This window comes from Talpa occidentalis, unplaced genomic scaffold, assembly GCF_014898055.3.
Source record: "Talpa occidentalis isolate TD23 unplaced genomic scaffold, MPIMG_talOcc4v2.1 talOcc4.11, whole genome shotgun sequence".
NCBI lineage: Eukaryota > Metazoa > Chordata > Mammalia > Eulipotyphla > Talpidae > Talpa > Talpa occidentalis.
In genome coordinates this window covers 41092857-41115126 of record NW_023601104.1, presented here as the reverse complement: position 1 = coordinate 41115126, position 22270 = coordinate 41092857, and the positions used below count along the sequence as shown (strand labels likewise).

The window sequence follows — 22270 nt, the reverse complement described above, 5'->3', positions numbered from 1 at the left end:
CTGGGCAGTTGGGGTGAGACATAAGCTGCTCCTAATTGGCCGTGGGGCAACCGCTCTCTCCTGTGTTAACTTCTGCGCTAGCAGAGGAGGCCTGGGCCTGGAAGATTCTTAGATCCTGAGGCCTGGGGTGAAGTGTCTGCCACTGTGACCCCCAATTTGATCCTGACATCACCTGGCAGCAGGCTGAAGCCTGAGGAAACTGAGGGTCTGTGGTCAGATCACAGGAGTAACGCAATTCAGGAAGATTTTCTGTGAGGCCTCAGCCTGACTACTTCTTCTTGCCTTTGGCAGCCCTGGGCCTCAAAGATAGAATTTTAAGCCACGCTGGGAGAGAGCAGCTGGTTCTGTGGACCAGTCCCCAGTTCTGTGGATTATGCCCTCCTTCCCAATTCTGGCTCCTCAAATCCCTTTCATCCATTAAGAATAAACATATTCCTTTCTGAATGGTGCCAAAACCCCACCTCATGGAAAACACTGCTCATGAGGCCTGTTCTCCCCTTTCCATTCCCCTCTTGGCCACGTCCCATTCACCCTTATGAGAGAGCTGCAGCCACACAAAGAATGTGAACACCGTTTATTCTTTGTGGAAAGGTTGAACAAGGTCAAAACTGTCCTTAGAGGTCACTGACCCAGCCCCGCCCTGCAGGTTCCTGGGGTCCATGCCTCTGCCCCCCACCCCCCCATGCCCCTTGTTAACAAAAAGGAACAATTTGAAGGAAATCCATATATAATAATTATAATAAAAATATACATTAAACAAACAAAAAAAAAAACCCAAACAAGACAAATTTAGCCGAACTGCCAGCACCGTTCACCCCATTTTCTCCCACCCCCCATAGCCCCCCGACATCCCTCTCCTCTCACTTCCCCCATAGGGTCTCTCTCACGCCCAAGTCCCCAGTACCATGACCACCTTTGGTGGCTGAAGGGGACTTCCAAATGGGTAGGCTGGATGGGGGAGAAGGGGGCAGAAAACCAGTAGGATGGGCTGAGGGGCAGGGGCATCAGGAAACGAGGGGCTAACCTAACCCCCAGGCACTTGTCTCCCCCTACGGCTGGCTGAGGCCCAGACAGCACCGCCAGTCTCTGCCGCTCCCTTACCAGGTGGCTGCTCTCTTCAAAGGCCGAGTCCCCACATATGACGTCTCTACTCCCTCCTCTGGGCATCCTCCCTACCCCTCAGGCTGTCTGGTCAGAGGAAAGCCTCGAATGAGGAACAGGTGTGCCCCTCCTGAGTGCTCCAGGAGAATGTGTCCTCCCAGGCACACAGCCCGCCCGAGGCATGCCTCCTGGCCTGCCCGGCCTCCAGCCATCCACACCTGCTGCACCTCCTTTTGGTCTCGTCCAGTCCTGTCCCCTCTGGCTGCTCTGCCCTTGGGCCCCTGCCCCAGCCGCCTGCATTTGAATGAAGTTCTTCCTTTGTGTGGTCTTCTGGCTCACCCCCACAGTCTCTCCCCTTGGCCTCACACCCCAGTGTCTGCACCCCCAGGTCTCAGCTCTTCCAACCTTGACATCCCCGTCCATGGCTAACATTTGGGAGGGTAGGGCTGATGGGTTTCTGCAGCCCCAGTTTAGTCTTCAATGGCTCAGGCTCCTTCCGTGGAAGGTGGGGAGGGAGGCAGAAGCAGGTCTTTGTGCAGTGGACTGAGCCGCTCTGAGCTTTCCTCCCAAGGTCTTAGGTTGGCTGCGCAGCCCCCACCCACTCACTCTCTCAGGGTCACCCCCACAACAAGGCTAGATTTCCTTTAGCCACAGAGAGTGGTGGGAGATTGCCCATTGGCTACACTTGGGGGCCAGAGGGGGTTGGAGTGCCCAGAGCCTCCTGAGGTCAGAGTTCAGAGGTTAAAGGTATGTCACGGAATGGAAAAGAGCAGATGACCCCATTTGACCTTTACCAGCGAGGTCTGAGGATCCTGCCTTCAAGTGCAGAGCCAAGACATTCAGATGGGGGTGGACACACACCAAGCTACAGGGTTCCCTTGAGGGGCAGGGGCTGGAAGGGGTGGACCTTCTTGAACCCCAGGGGACCCATCTAGGGAAGTAGCGATGCCAGGGTGGAGGGTAGAGAGGCCAGTCACGGGACAAAGGTGGGAGGCAGGGAGTGAGGGGCAGGAGGGGGCTTGGGGAGGGGTGGGAGGAGCCCACCCACCACCACCTGCTGCCTCTGGCCTTCAGAGGCAAAGTCCTTGTGGTAGGAGTGGGTGGGCCAGCGGTGGGGGTCAGACTTTGTCCAGCAGGGAACGCTGGCAATAGAGCAGTCGCTTGGGGGTCCCATGACGTCTGAAAAAGAAGACCGCGAGGCCCACTGCCAGCACCAGCAGCAGCAGCAGCACGGGCAGCACCACGGCAGCGGCACTCACGGCCCCGCTGCCCTCCTCGTCCACCTCGATGATGATCACCTCCGTCTCCTCCTCAGTCCCCTCATCTGGCCTGCCCTCTGATGGGCAGCCCATCCAGTCCCGCAAGGCTGACTTGGGGTAGCCCGGCTCGACTTTCAGCTTCTGATTGTTGAATTTCCAGTATTTGTTCCCCTTGTAGAAGTAGGTGAAGACTGGGGGGGCCGGCAATAAGGTGACAAGGAAGACAGGTGGTGGCAGCATCCAGAAGACCCGAAGAAAGAAGAGCAGAAGGGAAATCCGTCAGTGTGCAAGCCTGTTGAGTTCATCTCTTAATCTTTCTGAGCACCGGTCTCCTCGGCTGTAATTGGGGTAATGCTACCACTGGGGTCTGAGGCGTGGGAAGCTCTAGGCCCTGTGCCTGGCACATGGCAAGGACCCCGCCATGGGTGATGACCATTCTCTCCCACACAATCCTGTCCTCTTGGCTTTTCTCCGGCTCTTCGTTAACTCCCTGTTCCCATCCTCCCCTTACACACCTCCCCTGCCCCTCTCACCTTCATCGCTGCCCATGAATGACCCTCTGGGAGACTCAGGGATTCCTTCCCAGACCTTGATGTTTTTGGGGTACTCGCTGTCCACTGCCCTGAGCTCCTCGTTGAAACGATAGTACCTGGGTGAGGGGAGAGGAAGGTGGTGGTTGGACACTAGGGATGTCATGGGTAGCAGGACCTGGGACTGAATCCACCAGTGAGCAAAGGGTGGCTGTGGACAGGGTGGGGGCCAGGTTCTGTGTAATGAGGGCCTGCAGCTGACAGCAGCGGAAGGTGGGGGTGGAAGGAGGGCTGGGCTGCAAGGAGCCACCAGCAGCCCGTAATGACAGTGCCTGGCTGCTGGGGCGGAGGCACGGTGCTGGGGCAGGAGGCATCAAATGACCAGGTCTGAAACGGTGACCCGGTCACATCCCACTCACTCGGCATGCAGAGGAGGCTGCTGTGCTGGGCCACAGCAGAGGCCCAGCCAGCTCCTTCTCCAATGAGAAACATCTCAAGGATAAAGTGGGGTGAGGTCTTACTTGTTTCCTCGGAAGAAGTAGGTCTTTCCATTGGGCATCCAGAAGAGAGCAGCATCGATCTTGTCGGTAGGCAGTCCTCTGCCCAGCTCCTTAATGTGCTTGGGGTAGCCAGGCTCCAGTGTGGCTTCGTCAAACACCCAGTGCTTGTCTCCTGGGGAGGAGAGAGAAGGGCAGGGCTGGGGTTCCACTGAGGGGTCTTCAGAGGAGTCAAGGGGAATCCGCTCCTCCAGACACTCCCCACGCCAAAGACAATAGCAGAATGCCTGGTTACCTTTGAAGAAGACAAACTTGCCATCCTTCCTCTCGTAGGCAGTGTTGATGGAAGCAGGCAGGCCCCGCCAGAACTGGCCGATGGGCATTGGGTATCCATCCATCACTTGGTTATTCCTCACTCGCCAGAACCAGCGCTCCTGGAGAGGCAGTCAGGTGGGAACAGTACAGTAGGTCTAGTAGTTTGGTCCTCTCAACAGCCCCAAAGCTCCCCGTCTGGCTCAATCTTAGTTTTTGGCCCGCCTGCTGCAGTTTCCACTTAGCCTCCTGGTCAGAGACCCCAAACCAGCTCACTTCTTCCTCTCACCTTGAAGACAAACATCTCCCCACGGAGCATGGCCACGGTGTCAAAGTTCCCATCACAGATGTTGGGCCCATAGGTGGGGTTTTTGGGCTTATCAGGAACAGAGGGTCTGGAGGTGGTCCTGGGTCGAGGGGGCATCTTGGTGGGGGATCCTGACTCACTCCCTGGGAGAGCAGAAGAGGGGAACTTCAGATTAGGTGGCAGAGAAGGAGAAAAGAGACAGAATCTGGGCAGAAACACCCTTGGAATGCTGTGGATCTTTAGGGGTGGCTGAAGCCATCAGCTAGGAAAGGACAGGGCAGATGAGTGGGAGTGAACAGCGGTGGGGTCAGATGAGGGGGTGGGCACCTTCAGATAGACCAGGAGAGGACAAGGAGCAGATATGGGTGTAGATTACTCACCATAAAGTTGCTGGATGCCTCGGCGGTCATCGTCAGGCAGCACGAAGTTCTCTGTGTCCATCCACTGGTAAAAGGGTGCCATGATGGCTGAGGGATCACTGGAATGCTCGAGGCCCAGGGCATGGCCCAGCTCATGCACAGCCACCAGAAAGATGTCATTCCCTGGAGGGATGGGGGTGGTTATGGTGACAGGCAAAACTAACTGAGGATCCTTCCCTCAGATTCTGGGCTTCCCCACCAGAGGCTTCAGTTGCACACCCAATCCTGCCTGCCATGTTTTGCACCCAAAGTGACTGACTGCTGAGATCCAGCCTCATATTTGGCAGCTAAGGCACGAAGCCTGTCGGTAACCTCCTTGGGATGGAGGGAAGAGAGTGCTCTGGGGATAATCCCAATCCCAGGAAGTCTTATATGGAGGGGAACTGAGGCCCTATCTGGATCTCAGTTTCTCCCAGGAGCTAGAGGTGACATTTTCCTGGAAAGGTGGGTGACTGGATGTTCTTAAGTCGTTGGCAAGTCAATTAATGGGTGAGAGAAGGGACCAGATGTAAATAGCTCAATACAGGTTTCTTGCGTTCTTTGGAAGAGAGACCAAGAGATCTTTGTGGTCCCTTGTGGCCTGAGATATTGGGGTTTGAACTTTTGGGAGGAGTTAGGAGAACCCCTGTACAAACGATCATGGACTCGCCCGTGAGTAAGAGTCCTAGGGCTACCTCGCTCACCATTCAGATCCTCATTCCGGACAGTCCAGGGCTCAGCAGAGTCAAAGTGGGTGTCCCCTCCAATGTTGGGACCTGGGAAGTAGGCGTGGGCCAGGAAGCCGCCCTCGCCATCAAAGGGTGTGCTGTCACCATGGAAGCCCTCAGCGAAGAAGATCATGATGTCGGCCTCCTTCTCATGGCCCTCGCGGATGTAGGCATAGGGTACCTCTCGGAAGCGCAGTGGTGTGGCACTCTCCCACACACGGAAAGCCTTGCGGATGGCCTCGAATGTGGCATACTCGCCCACCTTGGGGGTGTAATTCTGGATGCTGAGGTCCAGTCGTGTGGGGAGAGGATGGGAGTGTGTTAGGCTAACAAGGGGCAAAATTTTCCTTCCCTGCATTCTCCCGGGTCCGAGTGAACTGCCCAGCCACCTTTGCCTGACCCAGCACTTCCTGCAGCCTCACAATGTCTCTGCCCCAAAAACTGAGGGCTCGAGGGGACCCTCAGGCTTTGGCTTTCTGGCTCTGGGGTGTACCCTCTGCAGGCTGCACCTCTTCCAGGGTTATAGCCATTTTCTTCCCAACTCCCAAGGAAGCTTCCCAGGAACAGAGGTGAGTAGGGCAGGAGGTCTGAGTCTCTGTCAGCTGATAGGGAAAGGTAACCCGATGTGAGAAAGGCCACTTGCCTGTTGGACTCACCAGAAAGTGATCTCATTGTGCTGCCATTTGAGGCCCTGGATGGCATAGCGCTTCCTTCGAACATTGGCCTTGATCTCAGCTCCAAACTTGTCCGGAACACCACAGCGGGGACGCCGCATGGCTCTGGGGTGGGTCGGAGAGTGAGGATTTGGGTAAGTGTGGTGTATGGAAGAGCAAAGATCTTCCAAGAGGGGAAATGTCTGGCTCCAGGGTCACATGGGGAAGGGCCACGGTTATGAGGTTCGAAGGGTCGGGATCAGAGTGTAGGGATAAGGTATGGGCGCAGGAGCCAAGCCTGCAGGCAGCAACCTTTGTGGGGCTCAAGGTCACATCAGTGGGTGCTGGGCAGAATTCCTTCTAAGGTCTAGCACTTACTTCATGGTGTCTGCATCAGCCTTGCCCGTCACTCGCAGACCGTAGAACCTCTGCATGGCAGCGATGGCAGCTGACAGTGACTGGGGTGAGCGTTGTGTGTGGGTACGCAGGTCCCCAGGGGGCAGGTAGCCATACTGCTGCAGCCAGGCCTGTAGGGAAAGTGATGTGGCTTAGCATCCCCAACTCGTCCAAGGGAGGCCTCTGCCTCCTCCATGGCACCTGGCATGCACCCTTGGCTCAGTAAGGAAAGGGCACAAGTGCCACGCCTGGCTCTGACAGTGGGTCTGGAGGAATTCTCAGGCTGGACCCAAACTGTGGCCAGGCCCCAGTATGGCTTGTCATCCTGGAACTCTGGACTCAGACAGGGGTGGGAACAGGCTTTGGTTATAGTTGTCTTGAGGATGGATGACCTGGTGGTTTGAGTTCTAGGTTGTCTTCTCAGGGCTGAGAAATATACCAGCACTTTCCTTCACTATTGTAAATACAGCATTCTTCCCCCCCCACCCCATGACTGGATTGTGCCCATGATGGGTGGGTGGAGGCTGCAGGAGGTCTGGTATGGGAGCCTCCTGGGGCAGGGATGCCATAACTCCAGGACTCTCATAGCTGATATCTTTTCAGAAAGGAGGGCAGACAAGCAGCCAGGACTGAGGGTGGCTGCTGATAGGGAAAGTGGGGCCTTTGGAGGTGGTGAAGGGTGTGATCCCACACACAGCCAAGATCCTAGTAGTCCCAAACAAGGGGCATCTGACTTGGAACTTGGTTCCTAAAAGTCCATTTAAGGTTTTCAGTAGAGGGAGGGGAAGATGGAGCAGTGGTGACTTGGTGACTGTATTTTATTCTAGGTATGCTATGACTTATTTGCAATATAAAGGCTTTTGGTATTTGACTGAAAGGTACATACACTGCAAAGACCTGTGAGGAAAAAGGCAGCCTTTACTAAAGGAGTAATGGAGTATTTTCCAAATGTCTAAAAGGTAAAATAAGCCAGGTTATTATGCTGTGGTCCCTGCTCCAGCTTTGCCTTCTTAAGGATTCCAGAGGGCGGCCGGGGGTGGGGGGTGGGGGTGCAGCTTGCCTGAGTTGGAGTTTATTGTGCAGAGGGCTAGAGGCTGCAGTCCATGCTGGACTCCTTATCCCAGGGCATTACACTGGATCTCCGGGTAGCCCTTTCCCTCTAGTCCCAGGCCCTGGTTTGCTGCAGTGCTCTCCCATTGGGGTTGGGGGTGATTCAGGAGCAGCTGACAGGGACCTGAGCTCATAGGGGCAAGAATTGCAACATGATTCTGGGAAGTGATCCCCAAAGGCTGAAGGGGAGTTAGGGCCTGAGATGTAAACACAGCCTTTCCCTAGCCAACAGGCCTGGCCAAAACAAATCTCAGCACCACGAGGTTCTGAGAGCCCCTCCTCAAGTTTATCTCTGGCATACCAGAGGGAAGCAGGGCAGGGTGCTCCTGTCCTGGGCTGCTCTCTGGGAGCTGTAGGCTTGCCCTGACCTGTGCTGGCTGAAGTCACAGCTAGTGCCCAAGGGAGGCCTGCTGTGGCCTGTGCCCAAGTATGCAGGAAACTCCCTTTACCCCTAGTCTCACCTGCAGGGTAGACACGTCCCAGACTTATATGACCCCTGAGCTTTGGGAAAAGACAGGCGTGGCCTATTCCTGGAGCTAGTAGTTCTGCAGATTGATGTGGGGAATTCTCTCAGGGCAGGATGACAGGAGAGAGGGTGACAGAGAGGTGGGGAGAATCGACATCCACAAGTTCTGGGGTAAATCCCCTGGATGAGTTGTTTAAGAAGGTAAGCTGTCTCAGTATTCACACCCACAACCTCCACCAGATAGATACCCAAAAGAAAAACAGAGGCTTAGTCAAGAAACGGGGACTTCCTTGGAATCTATAGAGCCGCAGGGCTTGGAAAGGAAGTGCCCCTCTCCTCCTCCCAGGCCTAGGTTTTTCTTCTTTCCATGTCACAAGGGCAGGCGCTGAGTAAAGCATGAACTACAGAGGAGACTGTGAGGTCGGAACCACAGAAGAGAGGACTCTAGTGTCTGCGGCTGGGTGGGGAAAGGGCCCAGAGCCAGACAGGCCAAGGGGGAAGAGAGGGCTGTCCTGGTACAAGACTATGAAGGCCTGGTGGGAGGGACCAGGCAGCCCTAGGCCTGGGCCACCTCAGCTCTCCCCACAGATCCGCCTGGAGAGGGAGCAACTACTGGGGCCAGAGAACTCAGTCAGGCTTTGTCTTGAAAATTGAATGGTACGAGGTATTCCCCTGGGGGAAAGTTGAGGGAACTCTCCCAGCTCTGGCTTAGGAGTCCTGAAGAGGGTGGAGGGCATCTCTGGCTCTCCAGCAGGCCCTGTGCCTGCCCCCCTCTGCTTCCCACCTCATGTCCCAGAAGCAAATGGTGGTTCTGGGTTGGGACTGCCTGAGACCCACTTAAAACAGAGCCAGGGCTGCCGCCCCTCCCCTAGGGAGGCTAGGGCAGGCAGAGTTGGCAGCGGGCAGCCCCCCAGATGCCCAGGCTCCTTTTGTTAGGAGCTCTCCCTTTCAGGCCTCAGATGAATTCTCCAGGCTTGGTGAAAGGATGTCTCCTCCTCCTTGTCCTTCTCAGGCTTAGCCTCAGGGCAGGTTTTTACTCGCCCTGGTCACCTCCATTCCTAACGGCCATTCCTACGGTCAGAGCCCTGTACCTTCTCTAGTGGGATCAGGACAGACAGCAGCAGCCAAGTCCAGATCCCCTCCCCCCGTCCTGGCCCGTCCCGGCCCCTCCCGACCGCACCCAGGCCCTCGCCGGCTGAGTGGGTAGGGATGGCCCAAAATAAGAAGCTGATCAAATCCGTCTCTCACCTTCACCCCAAAATAAAAAAGAGGGAAAGAGGAAAAACCTATTCAGACAACTCCCACGCCGCTTCCTCCCTGGCCCTGTGGGCCAGCGTCAGGGAATGGGCTGGGGCCGCCAGTCAGTCCAGGCATGTATGAGCACCCGGGCCAGGCCCTCTCCCCTCTCCCCCGCGCGAAGCCCCCAGTTTCCCTGCAATTAACACAAAAAACAATTAACAAAAAACGACAAAAAGGACGCGAGGGCGCCGACCGGGTAGGGGCAGGGGAGGCAGAGCGGCGGGGCTGAGCCGCAGGCTCACAAGGAGAGCTTTGTGCACACGGAAGCGCGCCCAGGGCGCTCGCGCCGCGACCCCAGAGCCAGGGCTGCGGGCCGGGATTCGGGGGCTTCTGGGGCGGCAGGGGTCTTTGGGGGCCGGGGCCGCTCCGTTGCCCCCCCCCCCCACCTGGCCGCGATGCAGTGGCGGAGGGCCGGGACCGCCCGCGAGGCGGGAAGCGGCGGCCGCAGCGTGGGGGGCCGGAGCCGGGGGCCAGTCCGCCTCAGCCCTCCCGGGGCGCCCTAGCGCCGGCGCGCGCGGGCGGAGAGCGCTGGGGAGCTGGAAAGTCGAAGAAACAACAAACGCTCGCACTTGACAAGAAATCGGGATAGCGCGGGTTTTTTTTTTTTTTTTTGCGCGGAGTCCAAATATTTATCTGGCTCCCAACCGGTTCCAGAGCTGATCTCAGAGCCCAGAGGAGGGTGGGGACCCGGGGCCCGGCTGGAGAGCTGTTCCAAGGAAAGGAATGGGAAAGAGAGTTGGCGGCGGCTGCGGGGTGGGGTGGGGGAGAGCTGGTGGAGGAGGCAGAAGTTGGATCGACTTGAAGTTTGGAGGCGAGGAGGGAATGGAAAAGGAGCGCGCGGGGAGGAGGGGGTGATCCTGCAGGCCGGAGCAGCCGGGACCCCGAGCGCCCTCCTCTCCGGAGGGGGCTGTTCCCCGGAGACCCCCGGGCTCGCCTCCTCGGCGCGCGCGGCTCCGGGCAGCGCCGGAGTTGCTCACTTACTTCGGGGCTGAAGCTGCTCTGGGCCGAGCTGAGGGAGGCGAGCGCGGTGCCGAGCGTGAGCAGGGGGAGCAGCAGACCGCGGGCGGGTGGCGGGACTCGAGACATGGTCCGCGACCGAGCGGGGAGCGGGCCGAGCGGGCTCAGCGGCCGGGCCCCAGCCCAGAGGTCGCGCGCCGCTCCCTCGGGGCGCCTTTGTCTTCGGTGGCACAGACTTTGGGTTCCTAGAGCGCTGTCCGCCGGGCGAGGAGGGGGTTGTTCTTGAAAGCGCCTGTTTGCTCGTCCCCTCTTTGCCGTTTTTTTGATCTTTCTTCTGCTTAGTCGGCGAACTGGATCGGGAGTCCTCTCGCGCTCTCTGGTCCCTCCCTTCTCCCACGGCCTCTCCTCCGCCCCCGCCCCAATGCCCTCCTTTCCCGGTGCGGACGTGGTTGTTTCAGCCTGAATCCAATTACAGCCAAGAGCCGGGTGAAAAAACCCGAAGTTGCCTTTCTGTGGTGGAGGCTGCCATCTGCAGGGGCTGAGGCCGCTGCGAGAGCTGGGGGCTGTGAGGGGGGATCCAGGAGACGGGATGTGGGAGACTTTCTCTCCCTAAGCATATTTTGGGTGGTTGGATTTCTCTGGTATTCAGCGATTGTCTCACCTCAGAGTGGGAAACTCTGGGACACTCAGTGGCTGGAGCAAGCAAGTTCAGAGTCTGGGATGGCGCTGGGGTAGGTTTTCCATATCTGAGACCTGGGTTAGGGGTTGTCTGCTGAGACCTGTGGCCCAATCAAATTGAAACTTTTGTCCTTGTTCTTGACCTCCGTCCTTGAACCACCAATGTCCTCCCCTGCCAAGAAACCCCCACAACAATAACAAAACCCAACTACCTGCAATCACACTGGATTTGGGGCTCCTGTCTTTATAGAAAGACAAGTTTGTTCTCTTCATTACTGTCATATGTGATCTGGCTGCTCCTTAAATTAGAACTGGCTGGGGAGGAAAAGGGTCAAGGCCATAGAATCTGGGGAAACACAAATGGCAAAATAGTTAGAAAAGAGAAGAGTTTTGGGGTTTAGTTGTCCCTCTACACTGGAAAAGGAGGTAATTTCTTAAAGAAGAAAATCTTTCAAGGAGAGCCTAGGCTCTGAGAACAAAAGGTGGAGGTCCGCAGGGAAGGTGAGCAGCTAAAGCTGAGGGTGGGAAAGACGACAGAAGCTGAGGATGGGAGAGAGATAAGAGGTTAAGACTGGATCTGGAAAAGCAGCAGAAGCAGGAAAAGTGTGGGAGACAGAAAATTTGACCATCAGCAAAATCTAAGATCCAAGAATTGGCATTGGTTAGCAGAGAGAGGAAGGAGGTAGCAGGGAGAAAGAAGAGAAAGCAAGCAAGGAAAGAAATAGGATGCTGGACCAAAAGGTCAGGTAGGAAGCTCCAGAAATCCCAGAGATTCAGGAACTGTTACGTTTTGTGCAGGAGAATGGAAGAAAAGTCCATCACTCTGGATTGTAATAGGGACAAAGGTCCTTTCCCTCCAGAATCCATGATTGATATAATGTAAGGTTGTCTGGGTCCTGGGCAGCTATCAGATTTGGGGTGATATATGGTGGATACTTGATACCAATCCCAGTTATTGGGGGCTGAGCACCTTTGGGCCTCCCCTATACTGTGGTGTGGAAGGTACAGGCCTTTGTCCACTTGACCTCTGGAGTTCAGTCAGAACCATGGAAATCTTAAGATCCAACTCTTAGCAGAATACGCAACACCCAAGTCTGGTTCTGCCCATGTCAGCCTTCTCAGAAGGGGTCCCCTCCTGGACTATAGATCTAAAGTTTAGGAAAACTGACACTAGTTGCTTGCCAAGAAATGGGCCTCTGCCGGAAAGGCTTTTTCATCACAACATTTATTAAATGCCTGAACACAGTTGGTCTGAGCTGTAGTGTGATGTTAAAAGGTTTAAATGCCTGGCAAAAACCCAGGAAAATGGCTGCCACTCTCCATGTCCACAGAGCACTACTGGTCAGTGTTGGCCAGTTCCTATGGGCTGTAAAAGTGGGGAGAGTTCTCCCACAGCAAGGTTCTGTTGAACTGAAGTCAGGGGTGAGGGCACTGAGCCAACACTTCTAGTGATCTCACTGTCCATTCTTCCTGGTGTCCAAGCTTTTTTGCTCTGAAGACAGATGGGGAGCATAAAGGCTCTTGTCTGTCTGGGTGAGACATCTAGGTGACAGAAAAGGAAGTCAGAGAAAGACTGGGAAAAGGAGACAGGAATTGCTTTTATTGACTTGACAGTGGGCTCTGCAGTAGAGCCCCCTTGGGTTTAAGGGCATTTTTCCGCTTCCTTTCTTCTTCCTGCAACTTCTCCTGCTGTTTGAGCTGCCATGCCTGTAATCCAGCATCCATTTCCTGTGACAGCAATACTACTCGTCTCTGAAATAGACAGGAAGACAGTGAGGATAACATCTGGGGCTTGAGCTCTGTGCCACACATCCTCTCACCCACAGATCAAAGCCAGAGGTTTCAGCTAGAAAATGACATTGGGGAAGGGGTGGGACCCAGCCTCGGGCTGGGAAGTAGCAGCAGAGCAGCAAAATACATGGCTGAACGTCTACTACTGGGTCCTGCCCTAGGAGTGCCTCACTCTGTTCCTCCCTTTGGCTGTCCAAACTTCAGCGTATTAGCTTAGGTGCCAACATGGTTCAACACAAATTACACTCCTTAACCTCTGCCCTCTTGTTATACACTGGCTGCTCTGGCCACTCACTGCAAACTTTTCCCTTTGGGCTTTTCTTCGAAGTTGCCCTTTCATTGGAGGGGCAGGGCGGCCATCTGTGGGAAAAAAGTGAGAGAAAAGGCAAGTGTCAGAGATGGCCTGCAGTACCTTGTAAAGCACCGTGACAGGAATGAGGCAAAAACCAATTTTTAGTTCCTTTCATTTCATACCCACTGCAGCTTAATTCACCTACCACATTGTCCTTCACCTTCAAGGGCGAGGTATGCTAGTACAACCAAGAATAATCTCCTAGGCATGTTCCTACTTACCCCTTATTAGTCTGGAATTCAAAGTCCTCTGCAATGCTGAATCTCCTGTTTTATTTTCAGAAACCCTCCACTCAAAGCAATCTGATAACTCTTCTACTCACTCTGTCTTCGCTAAATTCTGGCTCATTCCATAAAGTAACAAGGGCCTCTTTTCCTGTCCGTCCAGGCAAATTCTCATCCTTCTGCCCACCTCAAGTCCTGCCTGTCCCAGAAATCTTCTATCCTCTTCAACTCCCTCAGCTCTCACTTCTGAAAGAAGTACACATCAATTTAATATCTACCTGTTTGCTTTGGGACATTTATTATACCGTTGTTCTTTTTTTTTTTTTTTAACAAAGATTTATTTGTTTATGCATACAAGAACTGGGGTATAGGTCAGAGGTGTGGGGGGTGAGAGGATTCACAAGAGACAGAGTGGGGAACAGAACAGGCAGACTGACGGAAATACACTGCAGAGGGGAGCAGCGGGTTACTCAGGAGAGGTCTGCTGTGCCATGTGGGTAGCCCTGGCTGGAGATCAAACTCATGCTGCAGTGGCTGCGGATAGCTTCATAGGCTGTGTCCTAACCCCCTGTGCCACCAGGGAGGCCCTTGTTTTTTTTTTTTTTTTTAAAGATTTATTTATACATATAAGAGCTGGGGTGTAGGCCAGAGGTGTGGGGTGGGGGAGTGAGAGGATTCACCAGAGACAGAATGGGGAGCAGAACAGACAGATCTACTGTACCATGTGGGTCAGAAGCCTGGCCGGCCGGGAAGACCAAGAATCAAACTCATGGTGCAGTGGCTGGCCATAGCTTGATAGCGTGTCTTTAACCCCTGCACCACTAGAGAGGCCCCTATACGGTTGTTCTTAGGGTTAGCCATCTTGAATCCTTGGACTGGGGCAGAGCACTGAAGTATTTAACTTCTTAAAATGTCCATGTTTTATTTCCTCAGCTAGACTTGCTCCTTATGATCAGAGACTGTATCACTAGTTGTTACTATAGTATAGAGTAGGCACATAAGCACATAATAAAAATTCTGTAGATACCTCCCTGGTGGCATAGGGGTTAAGTCTCATGGGGTTTACCACCATGACCTGAGTTTGATCCCTGGCCAGGGAGCTAACCCACATGGTGCCGCAGACCTCTCCTGTCTCACCCGCTGCTCCCCTCAGCAGAGTATTTCAGTAGATCCACCTGTTCTGTTCCCCCCTCTGTCTCCTCTCACCCCCTAACACCTCTGGCTTATACCCCAGTTCTTATACACTTAAGTAAATAAATCTTAAAAAAAATTCTGCAAAAAATTCTGACTGGCTGAAAAGTTGCCTTATCTGATCTCAAGTAATTTATAATGGAGATGAAGAAAAAGGACACTTTCTACCAAAAAAGAGACAGAGCAAAAACTGAAACCTTGAAGGCAAGAGATAAGAGATATTATTTGTCAGGAAAGGGAATCCATGTTGTATATGCAGGGTACTTTACATTGGTCGCTTCATTTTATCTTTACAAGAGCCGCAGGAGACAGGTATTCTTCTTTTACAGATGTGAAAATTGAAAGGTACAATTAAATAGCCTGGCTAAGACCACAGTGTTAGCAAGCAGAAAAGCTTGGATTAAAAAGTCAATTCCAGGGGCCTCCCTGGTGGTGCAAGGGGTTAAGCATTGCACTATGAAGCAATCCGCAGCCTCTGCAGCATGAGTTTGATCCCTGGCCGGCCAGGGAGCTACCCACAAGGCGAGGCAGACCTCTCCTGTCTTGCCTGCTGCTCCTCTCAGCAGTGTACTTCGGTCAGTCTGCCTGTTCTGTTCCCTACTCTGTCTCTGGTGAATCCTCTCATTCCCCACATCTCTGGCCTGTACCCCAGTTCTTGTCTTGGGGATGTTGAAGGGGGCCTGGCCTCTGCCCAGTTCTAATCCTGTCTTTGTTATTACCTAGATGTGTGATCACAGACAATTCACTTCCATAGGCCTCAACTTTCCCACCTATAAACTGGAGTTCCATGTGGGACGTGGGTTCAACTTTTCTAAGGTTCTTCTCTTCTAGGGATAATATCTACTGTCTGTTTTCTTTCTATCTATCATTCTGTCCCCCCCCGCCCCCACACCTTCTTAAAGTAAAGGTAAAGAGACTTCTGAAATGATCTTAATACTCACCTTTCCTTCTACCCCTCTCCCTGAGAAGCTCATTTAGGCAGCCTTTCAAAGAGCTCTCCCTGCATCTGGCACTAAATTCTCCAAATGAACTCACCACACAGAAGGGAGATTTTTCCTAACTATGAAAAAAATCACGACCCGCTTTGAGAAACGTGAATGTCCTGTCACTCCCTCCCCAGGGATGCCCCAAGTCCGAATAATCTTCTCCTTATCCCCACAAGCCATGATGATCCTGTCTTTCTTTACTTTCTATAGACGTACTTTAATTTATAAACTTAACAACAGAAATTTCTACACCCAACTCAAAATAAAATTCAATACATTTTCTACTCAGACACACCCCCACATGGATACTCGCCCGCTCCCATCTGTCTAGGCGAGTTAACGGTCAGATCAGCGCTCACCTGCGTAAGACCAATCTGGCAGCTCCGTGAGGGGCCCGTAGCCGGAAGGATTGGGAGCCAGGCCCTGCCTGGGTGGAGAAAAACAGCTGGGTGAGAACCCAGCCCAGCTTCAGTTCCCCCAGCTTCCTCCAGACCCGCACTCACTGGAGTCGCCACGGGCTGCCCGCCCGAGCCGCCGCGCAGCAATGCAGCCTCCGGACACCTGCTGGGAAAAAGCAAGGCAGAATGGGGAGAAGGGCGTCTGGCTAGTTTAGGAGTCCCGGGCCCGCGCGCGCGGGACCGCGAGCCCACCCACCCTAGTCCCACTTACTCGAGAGAAGAGTACCTAAAGCAGCCATGCTGAGTCCGAGGAGCCGGAAGTGGGCGTGGACTTCGTGGCCACGCACGACGCTGCGGGAGAAGCAGGGAGCCGCCATCTTGAACCTGCTTTCCAATCACGGAGCCCGCCATCTTGGGTCATTGTACGGAAGTGAAGGACGGAATTGCAACCCCGGGGTTTGGGGCGAGAACGTCGTTCTGCATGTGCCTCGTCAGTGGGGGACACATCTTCAGTGGAAGTGGTGTCCTCCCAGACTGAAGTGACCCGTACTGTTCCCCCGACCTCAAATCCTTTGAATTTTATTATAACTTGTATCATGGAGAAGTAACATTTTTACCTCATTCTGTTCCTCTCCCGCATCGTCTTAACATATTTTTCCCAGACTAAGAGCAGTGATTAAATTTAGAATGAATCAAAGTGTGCATTTCAGTTCTCCTTCATCTAACAAAATTGAGTAACTTACATGTGATAAGTACTCTAATAGGCTCAGAAAAATTTATGGAAAGGAAAGCGGACATCAGTGATGGGGCTCTCAGGAGAGAGAAAGAGAGAAGACAATAATCAAACAACCACATTACTGTAACATTATACCCGAGAGGCTTGGTGGGAAAGGAATTACCTGTTGTTTGTGAGCCTATAAGGGAATTTGGTCCAGAGTAGACTCTCAAAGAAGGCTTTCTTGAAGGAGAGGTATGGGAGCTAAGATCTGATTCTATTTCTGTAAGAGCTACCAGGGTGGTGTTAGTAAGTGGTAAACCCAGGTCTATGACTCCTTCCCTCCTTTTTATCATGCACTTGGGGAAATCATCCTTAATTTTTTCATTAAAAAAAAGCTTAATATATCACATTCGTGAGAATGTTTTAAGAATGATAATGTGAAAGTATTTTTTATATGGTGAAGCCTATAAAAGTTTCTACATTGGTAGGCTAGATACTAAACACTGCTGATTGGGGGAATCCCAGGGAGTGGTACAATGGCTTATCTGGAAGTTTTTCATTTCCTTCTGCTAGACTGACAAGTTTTTCCACAGGAGGTGGCTCTGAACTGTGCTTTGAAAGGGGTAGGGTGGATCCTGGTTTAAGAAGTAAAAGCAGCTATTTAGATAACAATAAGAATGGTATAAGCTAAGGTTGAACCAGAAGGGATGGTAACAAAATACCTTGGCTGTAACCCAACAGATGGACCCCAAAAACTAACCAAGGGAAATAAGAAAATAGAGTACCATCGCCATCCTACATGCATACACTTCATTTTCACTTATCAAGGCACTTTGATATAAATAATTTCATAAAATGTTCACAACCTGTAAAGTAGATTAGATAGTGCAGGAAGCAATCATTGTACAGATTGCCTGTAATTTACAGAGATCAGGAAATTGAACCAAAATGTGGCTGTGGATTTATTGTTTTACAGTTAGTTGCAATAATGACTGAGTAACATCTTTCCTAAGCTCCATATGCCTGTGGCTTATGGTGCTAAGATAGACAGCTGATTTAGACAGCCTTAGGATTTCATTACATAGTTTATAGTTGGAGAATAAATAGTGGAAGTTATGGGCTGGAAAAATAACTGCAATGCTAACATTCAGAATTGACAGGAAAGATGACAAACTGGCACTATCACCAATACTATACAAGGAGTTGAAACAGCAGCACTTCTATCTTCTAGTAGCTCATGAATTACAGGGACACCATTACTCTGCACAATCATAAAAATGGGCACATGCATTAAGGTGAGCAACTGATGAAATAATGTGGATAATATGAACTCCACATGCAGAAGTGAACACATACAATAATTTATTTTTTTAAAGATTTATTTATGCATACAAGAATTGAGGTACAGGCCAGAGGTATGTGCGTGTGTGGGGGTGGGTTGCGAGAGGATTCACAGAGACAGAGTGGGCAGCAGAACAGGCAGATTTACTGAAACACACTGCTGAGGGGAGCAGCAGGCCAGACAGGAGAGGTCTGCTGCGCCATGTGGGTCAGCTCCCTGGCCTGCGATAAACTCGTGCTGCTGTAGCTTCGGATTACTTCATAGTGTTGTAACTTTACCCCTTGCGCCATCAGGGAGGCCCACATACAACAATGTAATAGTTGTGAGAATCAGTGAACCAGGGCTCCAGGACTCTGGAGGCAGGATGGGAAGTTTGACCAGGAAATAGGGGAGGGGAAAGGTCTTTGGAAAGAAGACAAAGTTCAGTCTTTGACGTGTTTAGTGTGATGTGGCAGAGAGACAATTCATGGGTTGTAAATAGCAGGAAATATGGTTTAGAATTCAAGACAGAGAAAGCGAACACTAGCAGACAGCTAACGTCATCAGAATTCTTGGGGACGTCATGGGCATCATGTCCTGTATTTGGCTTTAACATTTCATTATCCACTCGTCCTTTTGTCCACTGTGTTTATTTAAATATACTTCTGTCAGGTCTGTATACTGTAACTTGTGTACAAGTGCACTGCTGGGGGGAAACTAGGTACTTTTTAAAATGTTGTGATGAATAATGATGAGGCTGGAACAAGAACTTAAGTGAAACTTGACTCTTAGTCAAGCCCACACTTCCCTTTGCAACTGCTTCACCCTTTTTTGCATGCTTATGACCAAATTTTAAGGTTGGAGATTGTCTTGTTTCACCTTTCATCCTTATATTCCTCCTTAGGACAGGTCAGTATCGAATAACTCATCCCTCACAGAAACTGTGGAAACTGAAAGCTATAAACCACCCACTCACACAGTACACTCCTTTGCATATTATCTAATCTATATAATTATTGTAACATGACTTTTCTTTTACTATGGTTGTCAAAGACCTGCTAAATAGGAAAGGGTTAAATTCAATGTTAGAGGAGCCAATTTCAAGATGGGTAAATTGGGCCTCCTTGGTGGTACAAGGGCTTAAATCTCAGCACTATGAAGCTTAAGTTCCATCTCTGGCTAGGGAGCTGGCCCGCAGGGCGTGGCAGACCTCTTCTGCCTCACCTGCTGCTCCCCTCAGCAGTGTATGTCAGTGGCTCTGCCTGTTCTGCTCCCCACTCTGTCTCTGGTGAATCCTCTCACTCCCCCCGCCCACCTCTGGCCTATACCTCAGTTCTTGGATGCATAAATAAAATAAATCTTTAAAACAAAAAAGGTAAATTATGCCTTCAGATTACACCCTTTTTCCTTGCCTGGCAGCTAGGATGTCTCCCAGGGTGGGTTCCTCCGCACCAAACTGCTCTTGAAAGTGGGTGGCTGTGAATCTGTGCAAAGTGGCAATAGTTGCTTTAAAAAACGACAAAACTGGACTGTCCAAAAGATGCGCAAGACAAAACTATTATTTACAAATAATTTTTTAGCCTTTAAAACGTATGAAACATTTCAGATCTTTCCTTGAACTAGCTCAGGAGCGCCCTCTTTTGTTGGGTCCACGCTACCACCAAGGATCTTCAGAAGAAAGGTGCTTTGGGGACTCCAACCACCCGGGCTTCGTCAGCGTGGACATCTTTGGTTAAGTGCTGCCCCCTGGCGGCGGCGCTACCCCCCGCCCCCGCCAATACCTTCCCTGTGTGGCGGAGCCCACTGTCGGATTTGGGAACTCAAGCTGATGCAACAGCTGTCCCGAGGGGGCGGGGAACAGCGAACTCGGGTGGAGGAGACGCCCTTCCGGGGAACCCCTTCCAGGCTGCATGCGGGTGCCGCTCCTTGCCCCCCACCTCCACCCCCGCTTCCCCAGAGTCCCTCCCGAGCGTCAGCTCGGGGCTGGAGGCGGGGTGGTCTGGCTTTGGCGCTGTCGCCCGGACCCCGTCGGGCCGCGCGGTCGAGATGGGCTGGGAGGGGATGAAGAGGCGGCCGAGCCCTCCCGGCGCGGGGACTCCGCGGTCTTTTCCATTTCCCGGGGCCCGCGCAGCCGCGCCCAAGTGAGGTCGAGCAGCGGGCCTTGAGGCCTTTCGCCTGCCGCCCCCGCGCCCCGCTCCTTCTGGCGCCTCCAGGCTGCGGGGCGGGGCGGGGGCTGCCTGCAGCCAGAATGGAAGGGGCGCCGGGTGGGGTGGGGCCCCAGCCCCCGGGGCAGTCCAAGCCCGGACCTGGACTACAAGGGCTCTCCAGAGCCTCGGACCGAGCTCTCCAGAGGGCATGGAGGGCAGGTGGGGGCTGGGTGGGATTTGGGAAGGCGAGGTCTTCGGCCCGCAGTCTCGAAGCCGGGGCCAAAAGAGGGAAATACGGGGAAAGCGCAGGACTCCGTGGAGGGGCGCGCCGGCAGCCGGGGCGCGGGTGGAGGGGGTGTTTGGGAAGGGGCGTGGAGGGGTGTCGGGGAAGAGTTCACGCTGGAGGGTTTGCAGTGCCACCCTCGAGTCCACCTGCGTGGCTGCCCCTGAGCGCCATCTCTCCCCGCCTTCTCCGCGCGCCTTTCACCCCTCCTTGGGCGCTCTCTCCTTGCTCTGGCGCCCCCAGACCGGGCACTCGGGTGTGGGACAGAGGAACCGAGAGCTTCTCTGAGTCGAGGGGCTTGTTTTGTTTTCCAGTGAATGAAGTAAAAAGTCCATCTCAAACCGTTCTGGATTTCCCAGTAAAGCTGAAAAGTATACCCTTCTCCACGCCCTGCTCCTCCAACCCCTTACTCTTAGAAATACTCAGTATCTCCAAATACTCCTTGCTTCGGAACCAGCGCAGCAGCAGCATGGGTGTACCAGAAGGGCGAATTCAAAGACATTCCCAGAGCCCAGCCAGCTGGGAAATCAGTCCAGGAAGAACAGCGTTGTTCATTTATTCATTTATTGGTGTAACGTTTCTCAAGGGACTACACAGCAGGTGCCCTGCATTGGGGAAACCCCTGGTGGTGCTTTCCTTCTAGTAGGGGAGGTGACACCAAAGAGACTGGGTGCAGTTAGTGTCCTTGAAGAAAAGTCCAGCGTCCTGAAGGGGTAGAGATTGACAGAGGGAAGGAGTTGTTTTTTCTGAGACACCTCCAGGAAGGCCTCCAGCCTGGGTGGTGTTTAAGCACAGACCTGAATGGGTGAGTGAAGAAATGAGCACCACCACTGTAGTGTGTTCCAGGCAGAGGGAACAGCAACTGCAAAAGCTCTGAGGTGAGATCATGCTGGTTGTGTGGCAGGCAGCAGCAAGGAAGCTTGTGTGACTGGAGTGGAGTGAGGGAATGTAGGGGTCAGGGACAGTTTTAGGGCTGTTTTCCCAGGACTTTCCTCATTTACAACTTGGACCTGACTCCAGAGTGGGATCAAGGGGCAGGTCAACTGGGCAGCAGCCAGGGTCTGAGAAGGCACCAAATCATCCTGGGAGTAATTAAGACATTTGGTGCCAATGAACGCTGATTTCTCTCCCTGACTCCTGGTGAAATGTAAATTGGGGCTCATCCACTGACAGAGACCTTGGCAACTCCTTACTTGGGCTCTCTATCTCTAAGACAAGTTGCAGAGTGTAACCCTGAGACCATCCAGATGATAATTGCTGCAAGGCAGCAGTCACCGCTGGAATTCTGAACATGCACCTTGCGCTGTGAAGTGTCAATCTGTGAGAGAGAGATTTATGCTATTTGACTACATTTTACATAGTTTAATAGAAATTTTGTTTCAGAAAATTCCATGTGATAAAGTCATGTAATAAGCTCTAATTTTGAACAGAAAGGATGAGCCTTACAGTTTTTATTCTGAGAAAAATGGTATTCCCCCATGTCTGCTAAGTAAACATTCAACAGATACTTAAATAATCCTGGTTTGAAGGGGTGCCAACTCATTAGCCAGCTGATGTTGCCAGGGCTTGCTCTGACCCCATTGGCTGGCTCTTACTTGGCAAAACAAGCGTGCCCTGAACCAACTGGGGATCTGAGCTAGGGGCTTGCTTAGTGTTCTGGTATGTGCTTAGCTGTACCCCACAAGTGACCTTCCTTGGCATGAATTGCCTTCTATATGGTCTGAAACCAGGATCTTGAGATGGGATCTCAGAGTTCCAGTGCCCTAACCATGGATCCTGCTCCTCTGCAAGACTCAGCATAGTTTGTGAGTGGCAGATGAGTTGGAAATGAAATGAGGGTGAGGGGAATTGTAAAGAGCATCAAGAGGGCTCTGTAAGTCCCCGGGGGAGCCTCTGTGCTGGGTAAAGGTAGGGCTTTAAGGAAGCTGGGAGCCGAGGTAGGGAGGGGGAGGAGCTGAGACTTGCAGGAGAAGATGCCCGGAGGCGATCAGGCTTGAGGTCCTCTGGGTCGATCAGGCAGTCCCAGCTCCAGCCAGTCGCCTGGCCCCTCCCCGCTGCCGGCCAGAGTCACACATGTGTTTTCCTGTTTTCCATTTCGGTCCCGTCACCCTCTGCCTTTTCTGCTCCTCAGAGTCAACAGCTGCTGCAGCTTGAACCCTACCCCCCCC

At 52.8% G+C, this 22270-nt stretch overlaps 2 protein-coding genes across 6 annotated transcripts; both read right to left on the bottom strand.

The window, feature by feature from the left end:
- Positions 1-1342: 1342 nt before the first annotated feature.
- On the bottom strand, positions 1343-10386 carry MMP14 (matrix metallopeptidase 14). The gene is made up of 10 exons (XM_037503029.2): positions 10038-10386; positions 6164-6312; positions 5789-5911; positions 5109-5416; positions 4387-4548; positions 3989-4149; positions 3683-3821; positions 3412-3562; positions 2894-3009; positions 1343-2551 (listed from the first exon to the last, which is right to left on the bottom strand). Exons 1-10 carry the CDS (start codon positions 10140-10142, stop codon positions 2220-2222), a joined length of 1746 nt encoding a protein of 581 aa, XP_037358926.1. The 5' UTR covers positions 10143-10386; the 3' UTR covers positions 1343-2219.
- Positions 10387-10599: 213 nt separating this feature from the next.
- Positions 10600-15938, bottom strand: MRPL52 (mitochondrial ribosomal protein L52). 5 transcript variants are annotated; one of them, XM_037503030.2, is made up of 5 exons: positions 15905-15938; positions 15739-15799; positions 15595-15662; positions 12778-12842; positions 10600-12443 (listed from the first exon to the last, which is right to left on the bottom strand). In XM_037503030.2, exons 1-5 carry the CDS (start codon positions 15930-15932, stop codon positions 12291-12293), a joined length of 375 nt encoding a protein of 124 aa, XP_037358927.1. In that variant the 5' UTR covers positions 15933-15938; the 3' UTR covers positions 10600-12290. The 5 variants fall into 5 exon arrangements, with proteins under 5 accessions (XP_037358927.1, XP_037358928.1, XP_037358930.1 ...); XM_037503031.2 differs by having other exon boundaries at positions 15739-15796; XM_037503034.2 differs by having other exon boundaries at positions 12298-12443; positions 12771-12842; positions 15739-15796.
- Positions 15939-22270: the final 6332 nt, after the last annotated feature.

Coding starts and splice junctions, on each gene's coding strand:
- MMP14 (XM_037503029.2), bottom strand. CDS start 10,142: ATGTCTCGAGTCCCGCCACCCGCCCGCGGTCTGCTGCTCCCCCTGCTC. Junction 5,417..5,788: donor CACAATGAGATCACTTTCTG/GTGAGTCCAACA, acceptor ACTGGACCTCAG/CATCCAGAATTACACCCCCA. Junction 3,822..3,988: donor GGGAGATGTTTGTCTTCAAG/GTGAGAGGAAGA, acceptor CTGCCTCTCCAG/GAGCGCTGGTTCTGGCGAGT.
- MRPL52 (XM_037503030.2), bottom strand. CDS start 15,932: ATGGCTGCTTTAGGTACTCTTCTCTCGA. Junction 15,663..15,738: donor GGCAGCCCGTGGCGACTCCA/GTGAGTGCGGGT, acceptor TTCTCCACCCAG/GCAGGGCCTGGCTCCCAATC. Junction 12,444..12,777: donor CCCAAAGGGAAAAGTTTGCA/GTGAGTGGCCAG, acceptor TGTCTATTTCAG/AGACGAGTAGTATTGCTGTC.